The sequence below is a fragment of the Patagioenas fasciata genome, chromosome 2 (assembly GCF_037038585.1).
Source record: "Patagioenas fasciata isolate bPatFas1 chromosome 2, bPatFas1.hap1, whole genome shotgun sequence".
NCBI classification, from domain to species: Eukaryota; Metazoa; Chordata; class Aves; order Columbiformes; family Columbidae; genus Patagioenas; species Patagioenas fasciata.
Window position 1 is genome coordinate 159,137,906 of NC_092521.1, and position 21,405 is coordinate 159,159,310.

The 21,405-nt window shown below is 37.7% G+C and overlaps 1 protein-coding gene across 1 annotated transcript in view; it reads left to right on the forward strand.

Annotated features, from left to right (window-relative positions):
- PTPRN2 (protein tyrosine phosphatase receptor type N2) overlaps positions 1–21,405 on the forward strand; it is a 651,416-nt gene that overhangs the window by 216,454 nt on the left and 413,557 nt on the right. Inside the window, 2 exon segments of the mRNA XM_065830742.2 lie at positions 8,559–8,676; positions 13,756–13,918. Of these exon segments, the coding sequence (XP_065686814.1) occupies positions 8,559–8,676; positions 13,756–13,918 (281 nt within the window).

Here is a 21,405-nt window from a genome sequence, read left to right on the forward strand (position 1 = left end):
TCCCCTCAGCCTCCTGTTCTCAAGGCTAAAAAAGCCAGTTCCCTCAAGATACATCATGAATATCCTGCAGAAGCCTTTGCACTGACTCATTCTCAATTTCCTTCCATACTGCCTTGTACAGTGGTCTGTAAATTGGTCTTAGAGACTTAGTTCAGAACCAAATGTAGAGAGGGATTTGCACCTGCAACCTGTGCTGTGCTACCTGGTTTTGCACTCCTGGGTATTGACTTTGCGTGCGCAATTGAAAGCACTCCTCTGACAGCCGAAAATTGATTTTTCAGAAACAACAATGAGAGTTCAGCAGTTACATAAAATGGGGCTGAGAACTACTGTGTGGAGCTGCAAGATCAGTTCTGCTTGTAGGCATTTAAAAATACATGAAGAACGGTTGATCTGAGATAATTTGCTGGAATATTTGTAACCTGTATATCCAGTTAATTTTCTACACTTATGCAAGTGCCAGGACATTTCTGACCAATTCTACCTTGTTATAGGTGATGTTTTAATCCCCAGACTGAAGACACTTCAAAAGCCCTTTCCCAGGAACTGTATTTTTCATGACAATAAGGCTGTCATCCTACTGCTAGCATGAAATGAAATGGATAAAATAAAATGCAAAGGAAGACCTGCTGCTTTTATATGCATTGTTAACTACTATTTGGGCAATATCTCCATTCTTAGCATGGTACAATCCTGCATTACAACCGATTTCTGCATACTAAAGAGATCATTCATTATGAGGTGAATGAACAAAAGTTTAGAGTGGTGTAAGGCGACTTGGAAAGAAGTAATAAGATAGAAAAGGAGAGTGGAACAGAAAAATAAGTGATATTTTGACAGAAAATGAAAGGTTGCCACTTATTCCAAAAGGAGATTGCAGAGGATTCGTGTAGTAGAGCGAACTGTTTCACAGTGTAGAACTAACATCAGGCTTTTTGGGTTAGATCTGGAATATTCACATGCACTTTGATGTGATTTCCAGCTAATAACAGGTGGGCTCAAAGCTCAGTGAAACAAGCAAAGCAGTTTCATCTTTATTCTAGTATCACTGTTTGGAGTGTATGTGAATATTTCCTCATGTTCATGAAAACTCCTTGGGCTGCCAGCACTGAGGACCTGTCTGTGCATCATCCAGGGGAGAAGGATACAGAGGAACTGAAGGTGCAACTTTACTCACTGTAAATTGGATGTGATCGAGTTTTTATAAATATGTCATGGCCTAGACACTGCAGAGAGCCATTTGATTTAAAGATGTAACTGACCACGGGTTAAATTACGGTTGAACTTTAATCTAAAGTTGTAACTGTGCAAGAAGCCCCCTTTGCATTTCTTCCTTCCTAAAAAAGCCTTTCTGTGAATGGAACCATCTACTTTCAAGGTTGAAGGTCATCAATTTATGAAAGGATTATATGACATAGTGAATAGCATGGAATTTATCTCAAGGATTTGGGAAGTCTTTTTCATGTATCCGTTCTGTGCTAGTCTTTGGAAAGCAGCCTATTCTACTTAGAAGTTAGATGGTATATTTTGCATTATCATATTATTCTTTTATTACTATCGGATCTGGTGGCAGAAAAATCTTATGCAACGCTTAGAAACTTTCTCTTGTATAAACCAATTATTTGTAGCTGCCTACAAGAACTGAGATGAAGGAAACATTGCATACTCAGTCCTATGAGAGCATTTTATAATCTCCTTGGCAAATGAAGCACTCATTTGGCTTTTTCAAATAATAGAAATTCTAGAAATCTGAAGAGAAAAGCTTTTCTTCCACCTTCTGGGATAGTTACTTAGAGTAAATTAAAATCAGGGTTGTAAGAAGATCATGCTGGTAATTTAATTCTATGGAGATTATCACTTTTATGTATAATAAAACAATATATGAAAATTTGAAACCATAATCCTTAGGCAGCCCTTTCATCTGTTCATTTGAATGGAAACTCTCTGCCTGCGAGTGTGAGTGAATCACTGCTGAATGCAGTGCCTGAAATTCTTGCATATTATAGAGGAGATCCTACTAGAAGCTCCAAAAGAGGGCAACAAACTCACTGTTGCAAATCTGGTACTTGTTACTGCTGCCCAGGAATGCAGTGGGAAAGGGAAGGAAGCAGCAAAGCTCTCAAGGACTTCCAGGAGATGGATTGAAAAAGATTGGTGATGACTGCTTTATAGCTCCAAGTAGTTTCTTCAAATACAACCTGTACCAGATTTTCATTTTATCTAGAAGACCATACAATGTATGATGAGAGGAAAAAACAATAATTAGAGCACATTTTCATTGAAGTGTAGCTCAAAACTATCTTTCAGATTTTGTTCTGATTTTGTAGAAACTATCTTTAGTCACAATTTTCAGAGTGAACAGATGTTCCAAAGCAAAGATACAGGGATATTGAAATGTTGTGGTGCACCAACTTATAGGAGAAGCTGGAAGTGAACTTAACTGTCCAGAGGTGGGTTTAACCTCTATTATGATTTTAGCCATTAGCCTGTCATTGAGAGTTGTATTGCAAAATTGCTTTCAGAAGAAGTTCTAGTTTTCTTTTATTGCAACAGGAAACATCCGGATCTTACCTTTTGGCTGCATTCTTAGGTAGAAAATATGGCAATTGAAAGAATGAATTTTGTTATATGCGCAGCGACCTCAGCATTAAAGCTGCAATTTTGATTTAGGCAGCACTGAAATATGTGAACGTATTTCAGTAAACGTGTGAGCATGTCCTTGAGCTCTGAAAATGGAGGTCTGGGATGAGAACAATTGCGGCTCCTCTGGAAAACATGGAAAAGCAGCCTGGAGAAAGGCACGTCTATATGTTGACCTTGTCTGTTGTGAAAATAGGGAAGAAAGACAATCATTCCCAATTCTGCAGACATTCTGACAGCCAAAGGTAGGCATTAACAATTTGCAACACATGGCATGGGGGATGAAAGTCTCTGAGCTCTACAACTGAGAGTTTCCTGGCTGAAATGCAGCAGCAGTTGAAGGTAGCTCAGAGAAAACTGTATTTTATCGTCCGCTGTGGAGGGACAAAATGGATAACATCACCAAAAACTGGGGAAAAAAATAATGTCACCACTCAAAAATAGTAACATGTTCTGGCTTCGAGTCTGAATGCTTCTGAGAGTTTTTGGCCTTTATATGGAGATTTTCTTGACAAGAATCAAATTTTATTACATAGGTTTCTGCCAATATGTAATAATTATCTGTTACGTTGAATGGACTTGGTACTCACAATAATTTTGTTCGCCAGTATATTGATGCAGAAGTAATAATGTTATTTATTTCAATTGGCACCAGAGCTGGAAGGGTCTCATGGGTTTATCCTGTCAGACCCAGGTTCCACTGGACTTGCCCTCAGAGCCCTGTGCAGCCCCAGCCAGGCTGGCCAGGAAAAGGGTCAAGGATCCGAGCAGGAAGATTTGCATGGTGCTGAGAAATGAAGGACTTAAATGGGGCTCTACTGTTTTACAGCCGAACACTTCGGCAAAGTAAAAAGGCTGTTGTTTTTCTTGCCTAGGCCTTCACGGGGCTTAAGTATTGTATGAATAATTCTAAAATAGAATAAGTTGAGACGCAGAAGTTGCAAATAAATATTTTCAATAGTTGCTAATATAATTTACATGCATTAAAGATGTGGTCAGGTATATCTGGAGAGGCATCGAGTTTCTCTAAGATAAAAACAGAATCAAAACCACATGAAAGAATGCCATTGTTTAGATAAACATGAGCAGCTGAAAGAAGAAAGCACATATTTGAATTTTTGTTATTTTTCAATATTTCTGTGTAATTGGTATAGCAGCACAACCAATTAAGCAGGTTAAAAGTGAAATTGTATGATAAATGTGAAAACAACCTTGGCTTTACTTTGGGAGACAGAAGCTAATATCTCCACCGATGTGAATCTGTGAAAACTGTTTTCTTCACTATTTACGCTTCTTGCTTTTGATTTGATTTCAATTAATAAAATAGTACTTAGACATGTACTCTCTGTTGATATAGATACTGCTAAGTGTTGAACATAATGGAGACATAGACAATAATAATTTCATTATTATTTTTGTAGTTGTGGGTAATAATAGTAATTAATTGTGCTGTGGAAAGAAAAGATGCAGGGAGATACCTGATGATAATAAGGAAAGACCAGGTCATATCTGGAGCAACTCCATTGGTTTTGGTGTGCAGATTGGGTTTACTAAAGGTATTAATGTCTTCACTGTCTCTAGACTAGCTTTCCCTTTTCATAGACATTTAGATTATGGAGTTTCAAGTTTAAAAAAAATAATAAACCTTAAACTCTGATACCGATGAAAAGTGCTGCTCTTTTTGGGGAAAATTCGTGCTGATGGCTTTTGCTTGGGTACTCACAATCAACAGTGCTGTTCAGCTGCTGCTGTTGTTGTCATCGTATTTGCATTACTCTGGTGTCTACCAGACCCCTTCTCTCTTGGCATTGTCCGTCTGTGGGAATTCACGGTTGGGAGACGCAGGTCCCTGGTGGTCCTACCGGGGGGATGGTTAATGGAGGGTTGGGCGTACCCCTGTACCGTTCCCCATTAGTGACATGGAAGTAATGTGCATACAAGAGCCCGACTGTGATCCTGCTCAGCCAGGGGAGAGAAATTGTTATAATTGGGTGGCGAGGCAGGAGCTGGCACTACGTGTGACGGCGGAGACAAAGGGAACAGGAAATCGCCATACGGCGTCATATGCTCCTTCTCAACCTTAATTTTGATTGCAGCTGTCAGTGTAGCATTATGGTTCTTGAATGTGCTGTTTTATTGAGCTCAGTGTGTGGGAGAGATTTTTTTTTGAAACTGAAACAATGCTGGAAAATGATTGACATGAGGTTAGCTTTAGACATGTTGCCATTCCTGAGATAGCTGAATAAAAAACAGCAATATTAACTTACTGACAAGGGGATTTTAGAATTAATTAAAATTTGCATTTTTCATCCATAATTTGTTCTAACTCTTATTTGAGTTAGAAGTGCTAGGGGATAAAGGGCATATTCCCTTAATTCTAGTTTCTTAAGCTCTATAACAAGTATTCTAGTTTCCTCTTATCTATTTGCTCTTCTTTAACACCAAATTTGTGTTCTTTTACAGTATTAAGACTGGTATACTTGTTACTGGTTTGAAATACATTATGAGAAAATGTTAAAATAGTGCTGCAGGAGGAAGAAAATATACTAAAGTTAACAAAAGAGACATGGTTATCATGACCAGTGAGAACTGGGATTGCAGTGGTTTCATATGTTCTTTTACCAAACCCCTTTTTTTTGTGGAGGCATGAAAACATAGGTAACTATTGATTCTCTGTCTGCAGCTGTATATATTGCTCAGGGTTGAGAGACGTGAATTTCCTGTCTGTATGCAGGTACCAAAGATTAACTCCTCTTGCTTTAATTTGAACAAAACTCTTCAGAGTAATCCTGTCTGTTTTTTCTTCAAAGTTTGTTATTTATTGTGTGTTCTTTAGCCTTTAATAGGGCTAGTATTGGCTTGGAGTTACAAAGTGAAACTGTATTTATTTTGGACACATAGTTCAGAAATTAGTAGTTTTATAGTGCTGCTAATCACTTTAATATATATGTATTTTAGCTGAACTTATTTTATTGCACCTTCTTCTGTACTTGAATGTTATCTTAGTTTCTTCTCCTGCATGAATTTATAAAACAAACAGAAATGTGTAGTGCTAGGGAATAGAGAACTCAAATATACATACATACATATATATATATATATATATATAAACTTTCATGTAAAAATAATTTTAATAACACTACATCAAAATAATAGTAGGTGCATGGTGACTCATTTTTGTTTATTCACATAAGAACATGCTCTGTGCAGCCTTAGATTGAGATTTCTGAAATTATTTGAATCCTTCTACTTACATGGCACATTTGAAAAGGTGAGATTTGCATTTGAAAAGGATTAATCAGAACTAAAAATAGATTAGATAGAGATTTTTTCCCCCTCCCAACGGTCTGCAGTCATTTACTGTAGCCGTTAAAATCTAGCATGATTTCATGCAAGGTGTTTCCTTAATAAACTTGAGTAACATTTTTATTTAAGAAAGAAGAAAGAAGGAGCAAAAGCGAAGTGTCACAGAGGCATCATCAGAGAACTTTTTTGTTTGTTGAAGTCTTCATGAATAGTTACATTAGTTCTAGATTGTTTATTATTAGACTAGTGGAAAAAATGAAGTTTGGGATGCAGTCCACCTAAATCTTGCATAAATAGGGAGGGACTTCATTTCCTAAAACTTGTCTAAAGCCCAGAAAACAGCACAGTTTGAACACTCCCTAGGCCTGTTTAATCTTATACCCAACTTCTTTAAGTGTCTCCATAGGCTGAAAATTTAATGAATATGAAAGCAATTTTTACTTCTGCACACTCATAACTGTCTGCTTCAGCAGAATTGAGAGATCTTGTATTTAGACTCCTTTTTAAATTCTGGGCTTAAGTAAACAGTGAACTCTAACTGAATGTAGTAGAAAAATCTAAAGAATACAGCTCTCTTTTTTAATAGCTCACTGGATAAACCACTCATCCAATGAGTGAGATGGCCAAGTTCCGGGTTCTGCTGAGGCTAATGATGCTTTAGTTGCATTCTAAGAGACTGCCCTGTACCAACAAATATGAGCCTGACTGTAAATGGTGATGAAGTTTATATTGTCTGCATGAATCACAGAATCACAGAATGTTAGGGATTGGAAGGGACCTCAAAAGCTCATCCAGTCCAATCCCCCTGCCGGAGCAGGAACACCCAGATGAGGTTACATAGGAAGGTGTCCAGGCGGGTTTGAATGTCTGTAGAGAAGTAGACTCCACAACCTCGCTGGGCAGCCTGGTCCAGTGTTCTGTTACCCTTACTAAGAAGTTCCTTCTCAAATTTAAGTGGAACCTCTTGTGTTCCAATTTGAACCCATTACCCCTTGTTCTACTGTTGGTTGTCACCGAGAAGAGCCTGGCTCCATCCTTGTGACACTCACCCTTTACATACTTATAAACATTAATGAGGTCTCCCCGCAGTCTCCTCTTCTCCAAGCTAAAGAGCCCCAGCTCCCTCAGCCTTTCCTCATAAGGGAGATGCTCCACTCCCTTCATCATCTTTGTTGCGCTGCGCTGGACTCTCTCCAGCAGTTCCCTGTCCTTCTGGAACTGAGGGGCCCAGAACTGGACACAATATTCCAGGTGTGGTCTCACCAGGGCAGAGTAGAGTGGAAGGAGAACCTCTCTCGACCTACTGACCACCCCCCTTCTAATCCACCCCAGGTACCATTGGCCTTTCTGGCCATAAGGGCCCAGTGCTGGCTCATGGTCATCCTGCTCTCCACCAGGACCCCAGGTCCCTTTCCTCTACACTGCTCTAATAGGTCATTCCCCAATTTATACTGGAACCTGGGGTTGTTCCTACCCAGATGCAAGACTCCACACTTGCCCTTGTTACATTTTCATTAGATTTTTTCCCTGCCCAACTCTCCAGCCTGTCCAGGTCTCTGGATGGCAGCACAGCCTTTGGGCATGCCAGCCACTCCTCCCAGCTTGCTCATCAGCAGACTTGCTGACGGTGCACTCTATTCCCTCAGTCCCATGAAATAGGGACTGAACCAGAAATCCCCCTTCTGAGGGTGATTCTGTTGACCAGATACATTCCCTTCCATCTGGTGCTAGGGAGGACTTTTCTTAAGGTGGTTTCTTACGCAAAGATGTTAGCAGGATAACTGTATCTGGAATTTTTATCAAGAGTACTTTGAGGGTTTTGTGGTGTTTTACTGTGCATGGTGTAAAAGCAGATATTCTCTTCAATTGTGTGATATTTAGTTATTAGATAATTACAGATAATTGTGTGGGCAAGTGCTATGAACTAAAGTGTTACCGTAACATCTAGAATCTACAAACTGAGTAACAATTATGTTTGTAGTTATATCATTATTTCAAGTATAATTACCATGAGATTGGCAGTGCATGTAATTAATGAGTAATCACTGGAATTTGCCTTCATTGTTGCACTTCCCCCTTGTTGTAAAGTTCTTTGTTACAACATTTAAGTATAAAGATAACATAAATTGCCCTCCACATGTGTTATACTAAAACTCGAAATACTTATTCCCACTACGGTAGCAGCTCCTTGATGTTCTAAATGTGTAGTTTCATGGAGAAAACTAAGAAGGGACAATGTGCTGTGAATGGGGAAGAAGCGAAGCAACATTTCAACAGATACCAGCTAGTGAGAACTTTTCCACAGGTGTCCAAAGAAACCCTTTTTTATCTATTAAAGCTGGTTTGTAGCTAGCTAAAATTCTGCTAAAAATAAGTCTTTCAAAATCTCATTACATCATCTAGTGTCTTTCTTCCATTGTAAGGAAGGTTTGATTAACAAAACTTCATGCAGGAGAGAAGAACCTGTAGTTCGCTCTTGGATTCCAATTGAAAAAAGCTTTTTTGTTTGGTTGGTTGGCTTTAGTATTGCTTACATAAGACATATTTTGCCAAACTTTCAAGTTATTAAATAGTGGTTTTGCTTTTTGTTCATTTGTTTCATTATTTATCAGGTTTTACCTGGCGAGATGATTATACACAGCATATTATTGGTCAGGAACTCTCAACCATTCACAAAATCCAAACCAGACGCCCTGATATATTTGCATCTGAAGGATCTGACACAGGCAGGTAAGTCTTCAATAGTCTTTTTGCCTGGTAGTTTTTTGGGAGGGTTTGCAAATCATGAAAAATAGATTGGCATTGAGGCTGAGTTAAACACGTCACTAAAACCACTGTCTAGAAAATAAAGGGAAAACAGTTGTATGACAGCACTGAAAACACCAGTAGAAAAAGAGTAGACAGGTGAATGAAAACCTTGTTCTTCTGACTATCATCAGGTTAATAAAATATGCCTTCTGTTGCGAATTTAGATGTCAGAATTCAAAACATCTTTTATCCAGATTACGCGGTGTCTAGTCTCAGATCAGCCAGCTATACTTTATGACTGGCTTAAAAAGGCAGACTTAAACAGTAGGTCATCCACAGGAGACATTTTATTCTGGAATAAGCCTGTGTACCTAAGATGAAATATGTATATATAACATCACTAGGGCTATTCAGAAAAATGTGTCTCCAAAGGAAATTAATTAGAATGACTAGCTGCCTTGCTCAAGGCTTGCAGCCTAATGCCAGATTTTGCCAGGAAACCAGTCCTGGTCTCTTCCTATTCCTATTGCTCAATGGGGGCAAACAGGAGGTCTGCAGGTTGGACACTTTATTTTACAGTATTGAATGACACTCTGAGCAACTAATTACATTTTCAGACTCGTGTTCTTCCAAAACAAAGCTGTAACTGATTCAAAGTCCATAGATTCTCAGCTTTAGTTGCAAAACTTGTCCAGGAAGGAGAGATTCATGCAGGTTCCCATAGCAGAAAGCAATGTTGGGATATTTCTGTCTATTCTTGGCATTATAGAAGCCATTTTCCTCCTGACTTGAAGGATATTGAGGTGTGACAGTGGCTATTGTTGGCAAGTGACACAACATCTATAATTCTGTACAGTGATATCATATTGGTATACAGACACAAATACAAACACACACACTCTTCTACATGCTCTATGCTGACCTACAGACTTTTAAGTGCAACCCAAACACACATACCCCAGCAGGACATTTTGAAATGTGTAAAATTTTAGGAACGTTAAAAATGGTAAAGTTTGCTTTCTCCTACAATGATTTTAAGAAATGCAATATGAAAAATAGTGAAATTGATATAAAGTCCTTTTTGTCAGAAAATTTTCTTCATAGTGGGAAACAGCTTGAGCTTCTGGCATTGACGGGCAAGATATTGGATTTGAGATCTTTCATATACTGCACTATGTGGTTTGTATATACTGCAAACCCATTTATTTTCTAGATTGCTCTTTTACAGAAATAAAAATGCTGTGTATTTGATACTGCCCAGTGGTTTCAGCTGTGTTTACCTGTGTTTTGATTTAATTCATAGAATTTGACCCTGTATTTCAAGTATTTACTGATTTGAAAATATTCCTTACAATCAGAGGACAATACATTTTAGGAGTGCAGTAAGGTAGCAACTTAACTTCTGAAGATGATGCTGATCTATAGATTATCAACAAAGTGATAACAACATGTGGTTGAATCCATGAACATATTTTCACTGCTTAGGTATGCAAAATACCGTCACTGTATGGAAAACCATTTTGAACATCATCTGGGGGTTTTTGTTTTAGAATGAGTGTATCTAAACCTTTTATTCATGAGAGTAAGACAAAATAGACCAGATTTTCGTGAGTCAAAAACTATATTCTTCGGTGTTCCATGTTCATAGTTATTTAAAAATAAAATATGCAAGAAGATATAAAAAACAATTTAGTTTTTAGACTGCGAACAGATGATCATTTTTAGGAGTTCCTGTTGTGATCAGGTTTGAGCTGCTTTGCATTTTTAACTGGAACTATACATTTAAAAAAACCCCATTTTGTCTGTTGACACCTTAAGAAAATCAGAATTTCAAATGCGTTCCACTTATAGCACTTCCTATTGTGGATAGATTTTCTGAAGTTACCAAGCTGTGCTGCTGAAAGCATTATCTTATGTGCCAACAGTTTAAAGCATTAATTGATTTTTCTGGTTGTCCATTTGCAATATATTCTGTAGGTCAGAGAACAGTAGGAACTTTTTCTCTGGCGTCTTGCAGATTCTGATAAAGTTTGCTATATGCTCAGCGTGCTCCATGTGCTTGCTGAAATCTTATCAGATAATATTAGATGATTAAAAAAGCAACTTAGTGTGGGTATCTAATTATCAAAGAAACATTATGGCAGGAAGACCTTTTATTAAGGGTAACGTGTGTAATAAGACAATATGAAGTCATACTAATGAGTCATTAATCCCCACAGAGCTAGTGAGAGCAAGAAAATAGACTCAGACACTTGAAAGGTAAATTGACTTAGGCTAAATTAGTGTGTATGAAGTCTGATTGAACAGAAGACACGGATTTCATCTTAAAAAAAATGCTGAAACTGGGAGCTTGATTTCAAGATGAAAGTTCTTTCTTTGCTGGCTAACTGGAGTGTATGTGGTATTTCGTGGGCCCTTATTAAATTTCAAAAAAATCCACTCTTAAAAGAGGATTCAAGATAAAGGAAAAAGTCCATTCTGCACACAGGGAATAAATGTCAGTTGTGTTCATCGGTGCAATTAGGCAAAACCAGAAACGTTTCCAGCAAACTTCAATGTACAAAATGAGGTATAGCATTATTTCTATAACAAAACCATTGCTAAGTCAGTAATAAGATTCTCACAACATTTAAAAGGGAGAAACTTTATTCTAGGAAGTGTCGTATCTGTTAATTGAGAACATTCTAGAAAAGTATAATATATGAGGTGCAGTGATTTAGATACTTCCACACAAAAGCTTCTAAAGCGCCATTTTTTTTACGAAATATATCTTTATTTCTGTGGATAAATAATGATATACTTTCTTGTCTTTACACCCTGAAATTGTATGCGAAGTGGTATTTCAGAAAAAGTTAAAACTAGAAATAGTTACAAAATGTGCACGAGAACACAGCTGAAAGTCATGTCTCCTACTCATCAGGTGCTTCTATATATTTCTTTAATCCCTATTCCAATATCACTTTGTCAAATTTAAAATAAATATTTTAATTCAGTTGCAGTAAAAGCTCATTTAATGGATTGCACTTTCTGTGTTAACAAGGTGAACAACAGTGATATACTGGTGAACTACAAAAATATTAAGTTGCTCAGACATATTTGTAGGATTTTATTAAAGTTGTCATCAAGCGAAGTGTAATACTTTGATATCATTTTACATTTTAGTTGTTCAAAAGTTTATATCATAAAATACTACGTGTAGTGTGGAATTTGAGTGTAATTACTGTTTTCATAAGAAAAATGAGGAATCTTAGACCCCAGATTTTGCTTCTGCCACCAGTGTGAGTGATTATATACTGTAAATAATGGCGCAAAAAGCTAACCTAAATACTGTCTTTTATCTGTTCAGTTCCCATTAGTTCCACTGGAAATCCTCAGGGCAGAATTTGGTCTGGTATTTCTATTTTTCCTTTCTTTTCAAAGTCAGCGAAGAAAGGAGAAGATAGGTGTTAGAATTAATTGATGAATGAAAGATGAGTGTTTGAAGTGGGATACCTTCTATGATGAGAGCTTCTTTGGATTAGTTCTTGTCTGTTGGAGCAGAGAGCATCCTGCTCAGCTCTTTCTCAAACTACAGAACAGTTTCAGTCTGGATTTAAGTTGAAAAGGAGATGGATGGTGTTACTTGCATATCCACCATAAGACAGAATTTAAAGCTCTGGAATAAGAGAAAAATATGAACAACATGAGAAGGGAGCAAGAATTATTATGGATTATATCAAGATTACTGAAGTACTCTGTGTAATAAACGTTTGTTTTGTGAGAATTTGTGTACCTGATGGGAAGCTGATAGTTTTACACTAGGAAGAGGTTGAGGGTTTTTCTGGTACTTCAAGGTGAGGAACCTTGTGAGCACAACTGGTTGCAATGCCACCACAGCAAATTAGATTATTAATTACATTTGTTGGCATTAAATTAGAACATGCATTTGATGCAACTGTGAGCATAGATGGAAGTCTGTGACTTTGTGCACAAAGTAATGTATTTAAAACCAAGATTTTGGAAATGAAATAATGGTAGTCTCTCAAGCTGTGCCCCTCAAAAAGCATCTTGATATGGGCTGGTAGAATAAAATTTTGCTTACAGTGGCACAGAGATGTTGAAATCCAAATGAAACCTCATCTTTCTAGTGTGGAAAAGCTCTTCCACCTGGAATTATTCTTCACCGAAGAAGTGTGTGGGCATGTGGGTAGGAAATGGTGATGCCAAAAAAGTAATTTCCTTCAAAACCATGTGTCACTCACAAAGAAGGAAGCAAACTGGGAACCCTTTTTCTGCTTTCTTATATAAGGAATGGAATAGTTACTTATGTTGACTTTTAAATTGTTGTCATCATTGACAAGTTGTTGAGACAGATGAGGAGAGCTGATAATATTTCAGATTCATTGCACACAACGGTTTGTATCGCATATAAACACTTCTACACTGCTGATGTTTAATCACATTTTTAGCTTTTCTTTGCAAATGTCACCAGGATCTGTCTAAAACGGTCAGGAAACGCCACTGTTATGTGAATCCCAGGCACATGAGAAGATCAGAAGAGACACGTTTTCCATCTCATTATTCCCTTTTTAAGCCTTTTGCTGGAACTGACTTGCTCAGTTATTTCTGCACACCCTGTAGTCTCACTGCATTCCATAAATTGGTGCAGGGCCAAATTGATGTTGAATCTCATCATAATCATCATCCAGCAACTTTAAAAAAATCTTAGAACTATCTCAAATTTCTTTGGGGTGCAATTTAATCATGCATATTTTCCTTTTACAAGCATTTTCTTTTCTTCCGAATATGGCTTTGCCTTGATGTGGGCATTTTATTTGATTTACAGTTGGATCATTAACTTTGATTCATGCAATAAATTGTTAATAGTACAAGATTTTTTGGCTGCTTTTGCTGAGACATTGAGTTTTCTGTACTTTTGTGGTTGCTAGGCTTTTGCGTGACTTTTTTGTTAGGTATGGAACTAACTTCCTTGGCCTGCAGTATGAAACGGTGCCTTTTTAGTTGGAAACTTTGTATGTTGTGCGAGCTTATAACTTTCTTTTCCTTGCTTTTGCTTTGCAGGACTTTAGGACAGAATGCAGAGAAAGAAAGAAATTACGATCTGGAAAATGATGTGAACTTGGCCAAGTCTCTTCAGCAATATCTTAAATATCTTGGAATTCTCTCCCAGCCTGCAGCTACAAATTTGTATCCAAGGAAGATGAATGACAAAGCTTCTGTCAAGGTAGTAATTTTAATGTGGTTCCTTCATTCTGTGATTTTTGTCATCGTTCTTCTTTGAATTCTCTTTATTTTTCAGTTTTCCCTTCTTTCCTGAGACCAGACCTTGTTTCTTGCTACCTCCTCCGACTGATTTTCATAACTGAACTAGCCAAGTTCTCTTCAAATGAGTAGAGTCAGATTCAGCACTGTAGACAATAGAGCTCTGCTAATCCGCAGCATTTTACCTTAATCAGGGACATGTTGTAAGTGAGGGAAGAGGAGGAGGGGGATACAGGTTGTAACATCCTCACTGGCTGATCTGGAATCCTTCGTGCAGCATTTGAAATGCTGCTCTCCAAAAAGCCGACTGAACTACCCTGTGAACTCTTGCTGGTGTTTATGGTGCTTAGAGTATAATTAATATGGTATTTGAGCAGATTTTGAAGAATCTGATGAATTGTACCTCAACATTTGCTACTTCTTATTGATCATAAAAGAAGGCTACCGAGATCAATTAAGGTTCAAATGTATACGTTATAAATATACATATAGCTAGGAAGATAAATTTAACTATTAAATCCTGAGTATTTACTATGTTAAAAAAAACAAAAACAAAAACACCACACACACAAATGCCTGTTTGAAAACTAAACCATTTTTTCTTTTTTTCTTAGAGAAAACCTCTCTTTTTCTAAGATGGAGCTTGATAAACTTCTAAAAATGTTTGGATGAAAGTGTTGCATATGACAGGCTCTTATAGCCCTACATCTTTTGCTCAAAAAATATGTTTATCCAAAGCAATCTATTATTTTAAAGAAATAGGCTGCTATTATAGGGAACCTTTCAAAAAATTGGCATGTGCTATTTGCATGAATATAGTGTAAATGCAACAATGTTAGTTAAAAGATATAATGATGTGTTAGGAAAAAATATCAGGCAAATATAGTGCCAAAGCCACATTGCTAGTTTTTTCCAGGAGCTATAGGAAGTCAGAGACACAGCACTGCTGCAGTATATCTGCAATGGCAACTCCTAACAACCATATCAGTTGTATCAACTACTTAGTTAGTCATGGTATAACTGAAATGTTATTCTTGTCAGCAGCTCCAAATTTCCAGCTTCGCTGATTGACATATATAGCACATGATTTATGACGTATGTCATTAGGTGGTCATCTGGGGGAAGAGAAACTTGCAGGCAGCAGCAAGGTGGCTTTAGGGATGGGTGAGCGACCACCTTCATGGTACTTTCCCTCCAGTCTCTACTCCTGGGCCCTGACTGCAGGGAGGATGCCCTGTTTTGAATCGCTGCCTTTCAGACACAAGAAAACTTGCTCAAGAAGTATTTCACTGGGTCTGGTGCTGTCATGCAAGTTCATAAATAATCCATATGGCTGAGACCTTCTGTGGGGAAGCCTGCTGTGATAACACCACCCACCAACCTTATTGAGTGTTGCCATGGAGATGGGTACTCTGAAGCCTGGGGAAGTCGGATAAAGAGGAGAAAATCTGGAAATGAAGCACATATAGGAGCAAGCTGTACTCTTCTGTTTACTAAGGAGCATTTTAAAACAACAGACATTCAGATGTGTTACCTGTAATCTAAAATTAAAAGAAACAAAAAAGAAAATTATCTTAAAAATTAGTAATCAGTCATGTATTTTAATTGATCCTGGAGAAGTTTCCCTATCCTTTGCAAATCAAGTGCAATTACAATTCTTTAAAAAGAAAGAAGAGGGACGAAGTGTTTATATCTTGATTCATTGAGTCGTTAGTGGAATAACATTTAAGCAAAAGAGAAACCAGGATTTTTGCTACTCCAGGAGGTAGGGGGTGGGGAAAAAGACAGTAAAATGGGTTGAATTTAAAAGAGTAGGAAGGAAGGAACTGTAGGAACAGCATTTGATATTGTTATAGCACTTGAAATTGAAAATGGCTATCTTGTGACCTTTGATTTTATGCTTCAACAAAATCTTGGTACCTTATTTTTGTATTTCTTATATGGATATGAACTAACATTAATTATAGCAAGATCTTATCTTTTCAGCTTTCTTGCACTTTTCTGATTAAAAATAAGGGTAAAAGACAGAGATACTTTACCGTACTTAAACTTAGAATTGCAAGCTTTGGGCCTTTGCCCTTCTTAAAAGTAATTTTCTTTCAAGTATATATTTACCCCTGTCACTTCATTCTTGCTGTTGGGGCGAAGGAGATGTAACACTGCTCTGGTTGCTTTGATACCTTACCTGCTATGAAGTATAGCTGGATCTTGCAGAAATCAAGTGCTTCTAGGCAGACTTTATGAGTGAATTCTGATTTGTTCCAAAACTGTCATCAGAGGACTCTGACCAAGAGTAAAAGACAGGAAGAAAAAAGACAAAGAGAATCTAAAATATTTGTTACAGTCCAAACATGTTACTTAATGTCTTAAATATTTTTACCCAAACTGGTTTACAGACTTTCAGTGCTTTTTTCCTACTATCTTCCACATGTATTATCAGAATGAAACTGCAGAGCTTCAACATTAGCATGTAGAGAGTACACATACAGTTATGCATAAAGTTGTAAAATAAAACACAGAAAACCCTAAAACAGGTAACTCCTTTCCTATTTCCCTTCTTCAAAGAAGTGTCAGCTTGAGGCTGAGCAGTGACAGAAATAACACTGTTAACCTTACACCATGTGATGGACCAAAATTCCTGTAATGTCTACCACTTATTGCAAGAGCTTCTTTGAGTGATTTTTTTGAGACACTTAAAGATCATGATTTTTTCTTGGTATTTAGACAGTATCTACTGCAGGCTATAATCTCACCAGTCGATAATGACTCTGCCAGTGGGTAAATAGCAGTAAATCAGGAGGCTTGGTGGGTCTCTTTCCTGAGGATTACAGTTGTAAAGAACATTTCACTTTAGTTCAACCGAAAAGAGTTGTTCAGAAAATGGGCACTTGGTGGCATTTCTTACTTAAGCATTAGCTGATGTGTGTTTGTTTTTCTTGTCTTGCCCCTTCCCCCCCTTAGGCTTAATGAAGGTTTTACCATTCACAAAATGCTTCATTGTCAGCACTTGTTATTCCTTTCTACCAAACCTGAAGTTAACCAGGCACATACATATGATGAGAAAGCTTGGTTTATCTTCCGTACTGAGGCAAGAAATGTAGACTTCAAATCACATGTGAATTCTCCTGCTCTTCTCCCCTCCAGTCAGAGCAAACCCCTTTTTTCCAGAAAAAAAAAAAAACACCAAAAAACAACAAAGCCAAAACCCTGAAAAAAACACTGCGCTGTTGACATTCCTACAGAAGCTGAGAAGCGGAGTTTTGTTGGGTTCGAAGGGGTGGCACAGAGGTTATTGCTGGAGCTGGTGGGCTATAGAAGGAGCGCTTGCTTGCTTTGCTGCTGCTGGCAGCCTTGTGGAGAGCTCGGTGTGTATTTGCAGAGCAGGTGTGCCTTGAGGAAATCTTGAAATAAAGGATGTGGGAAAAGAAAAAAAAACCCTACGTCCACAGTGTCTGCTACAACAAAGCAAAATAAAGAGGCAGCAAAAATGGTCAGTATGGAAACAAAAACGCCTGTTGCCTACTTTTCACCAGCCATTAGCTAAGGCGGGAGGGAATGATCTTATAGTTTGTTAAAAAGTTCACGTCTACAGATGAATAGTTACATGAGATTTCAATTATACTGCTTTCATCAGACCAAGAATAATCTTTTTATGCATTGCTGAAACCAAAAAGATTGGAAATGTGATCCAAATTTATTTAAAAGTCTCAAAATCAGGAAGAAACTAAAATAAACTCACCCTTGTTTTTTTCCTTGATCTAGCTATCCTTTTTAGCTGGAACTGCTTGCTTTTTTCTTGAATACACTATCATTTTTACATGTTCTCTTGCCTTCTGGTAGCTTGAATTGTGAATCTTTCAATGCGTCAGACTGGCAAAAGTGCAGGTCTTTGGCAAAGTAGCACTGCAACTGTGTCCACCACAATGTGTGGCTGGACACGCTCCACTCTGGGGCTGGATGGTCCATTGGCTCCTCTGGGAAATCTTCTAGGCTGTAGGAATAAGCAAGTTGACTGATACACTTATGTTCGTGCTGCATTTCTTGTTGCAGGGCTCTCTGGTTTATGGTTTAGGGTTTTAGAGTCAGAAGATGCATGTTGTTGCTCTTATTCCTTCCCCCTGACTTGATCTCTGAGGTCTTCAGATGTGAGTCCTACCTGCTGCTAAGTCTTTTCAGGCTGGTGCACCATTTAGACCCTAGTTCATAATGTAGGCAAGAAGAGAGAAAATAGATTCTCTCAGAGTCTTCAGGGAATTTAATATATTTTCTGCTTTTTTTTTTTTTCTGTTTCTCTGGTTTTGAATTACTTGCCTTCCTTTTCGAGGTAGGCTTTACGTATAAATATTGTGATGGCAGAACGCTCCGTGTCTCAGGTATTCTTATAAGTTTTAAAGCAAAGAGTTTGGAAAAAAGCAGAATCTTTACATTAAATAAGTCACTAATAAAGGTGTTTGTAGAATCTTGAAGGGAAGAGGGAACGAACAGGCAGAGGTTTGTGGCAGAGGGGTATGGCTGGTTGTTACATCAGCGGTATTGAAAGGGGAGAGAGCACAAATACAAACTGCTGTGGCAGAGTCTGTTTGCTGAAATCTAGAAGGGTACGAAGGTTAGACAGGACATTTGGTAAAGCTTATATTTTAGTCTGCGGTGCAAGAGGGAACCTTCCACCTATTTTACCCTTTGACATTCAGGGAACAGCACTCATGGCTTTGGTGGGTTGAAAATCAATTGTTTGATGCTTTGTAATTGATCTCCTGAAAGAATTAGGATGTGTGATAATTATTGAAAAGGATCATTATTTAGTTTAGAAAATCTGAGTGCATAAGTGCTCAAACGTGTACTCTGAACTTATCTGCAAATAATAATTACTGTGATTTACTAGTAAGAAATTATGCAGTCATTCCTCGTTTTAATCTAAAGATTTAATTAAAAAAGCAGGACCCTTATTTATCTAGCACTGATTAAAATACAGTCCTGAATGAAGATCATCAGAAATTGATTTGATGGCTGACTGCTGAAAAGTCAAAAACCTTTCTGCAATGTATACATTTAAATTCTGCTGATATAAATGTAAAATGTAATATTTAATATATGTGGGATTATGTATAAGAAAAATGTAATTCATTCTGTGAATAAACACTTTCATAAAAATATCAGAAATAATTGATAAAGGAGCTTCTCCCCGAAGTTACAGAATTTCCCATCTATTGCCATATCTGCACAGCAACCATTAGAGTAAATCAAAATGTCTCACAAGTGTTGATGTATTGATTTACTTAATGCTGTTGCAAAGTAGGGAAGAACTAAGATTCCCTATTTCACAGACAGATTATGTAGCTTTTCTGAGGTTGTGCAAGAATTTTTTGGTAGAGTGTAGACTAAAATGTAAGCCTCGAATCTCGGATAAATATTTGATCTGTTAGGTCATTCTCCCCTCCATGGCTCTTTTCAGTAAAACAGAAACATTAAAGTCCTCTTAAAAACAAACAAACAAACCCCCCCAACATAAGCACTGGAACAGAATTCATTTAACCAAATACAGATGTTTGTATTGGTGCAAGTCAGCCTAAACTAATTTTATGATCAGTGGAGAGAAAAAATGAATTTCCAAGTTGTGATCCATCCGTTCTAATTTAAATATATACATTTAGATGTGATAAAATTGATCCCGTTTGCCATTCTGCATTAATTTAGTCTAGATAGCAATTTTTTTTTCTGGGAGGGCTTGTACCCATACAGTTGAAGATCTAAGAGAATCATGGCTAAAAATCCTAGTAAATTACACATCAGGTTTTTCATGGCATAAAAACACAGTTTGGCAAATTAATGTGTGATTTAATTTTTGAGTTGAATAATTTAACAAGTGAAGATTCTAGTGCCAGTATTGTGCTCTTTAAGTCTTAGACCCAACACCTACTTCTACCTAAAACCTATCAGTTTATGTACAATGTAGTTACAGAATTTTCACATCTTAACTTAGAAATGACAATTTCCCTTATCACACAGCTTGTAAAGATTTGCAATCTTGTAGAGATTAATTATTTGGAAAATGATTTGAAGACGTGAAAATGATGTAAATTATAAGCATAGGTCTGGAGGCTTATTTAAAGGCCAATTCATTAATTTATAGTAATTTCCAGATGAAACAGAGGTTGATAGTTAAAAAATTGCAAATACTGACTGGACAATAAGATTTTCATCTTTTTCAGATCCCACCCCTTCAAAAATCAGCTCTCCTTTTGCCAATTGCCCAGTATTTGGTGGTTTTGTTTCTCATGCAAGCTTGCTGTTTGTCTTACAAGTATTTACTCACTGTAGTTCAGTACACAGAGCTCAGTAAATACAAGATGATGGACCTGGTACACATTTTAAAGAGTATTCCATATTTATTTTTAGGTCATACTTATCAAATGAGAGGATAGAGTTCACAAACATTTAAACTTATTTTATCTAACTTCTGTGTGAGTGTGCTGGTGTATACATCTCAATATAGTGCAACACTTTTTTCCCCTCATAAAAAGAAAAAAATAAAATACCTTACTTCAACCAGTTGTCCAGGAAAATGTCAGTTGGTTTCAATGGAGCTGTAAAGCAGTTTTCACAGAATCACAGAATGTCAGGGATTGGAAGGGACCTCAAAAGATCATCCAGTCCAATCCCCCTGCCAGAGCAGGAACACCCAGATGAGGTTACACAGGAAGGTGTCCAGGTGGGTTTGAATGTCTGCAGAGTAGGAGACTCCACACCCCCCTCGGGCAGCCCATTCCAGTGTTCTGATACCCTTACTGAGAAGTTGTTTCTTCTCAAATTTAAGTAGAACCTCTTGTGTTCCAATTTGAACCCATTACCCCTTGTTCCACTGTTGGTTGTCACTGAGAAGAGCCTGGCTCCATCCTCCTGACACTCACCCTTTACATATCTGTAAACATTAATAAGGTCACCCCTCAGTCTCCTCTTCTCCAAGCTCAAGAGCCCCAGCTCCCTCAGCCTTTCCTCACACAGGAGATGCTCCACTGCCTTCATCATCTTTGTTGCCCTGCGCTGGACTCTCTCCAGCAGTTCCCTGTCCTTCTGGAACTGTGGGGCCCAGAACTGGACACAATATTCCAGGTGTGTTCTCACCAGGGCAGAGTAGAGGGGCAGGAGAACCTCTCTCAACCTGCTAACCACCCCCCTTCTAATACACCCCAGGGTGCCATTGCCCTTCCTGGCCACAAGGGCACAGTGCTGGCTCATGGTCATAATTTTATCAATTTTATTGAAATGAATCCTTCAGATCTCTATCCACTTGTATTTCCTTGGGTAAAAGTAGTTTCTAGATTCACATGTTACAGTTATAAATATATGGAATTGGCGCTAATGTGCTCAACTTTTGGCAGATGAAGATCTTCATGTTTCTGTGTAAATCATCTTTAGATAATGAGTTAGCTCAATATACCGGCAGATGCC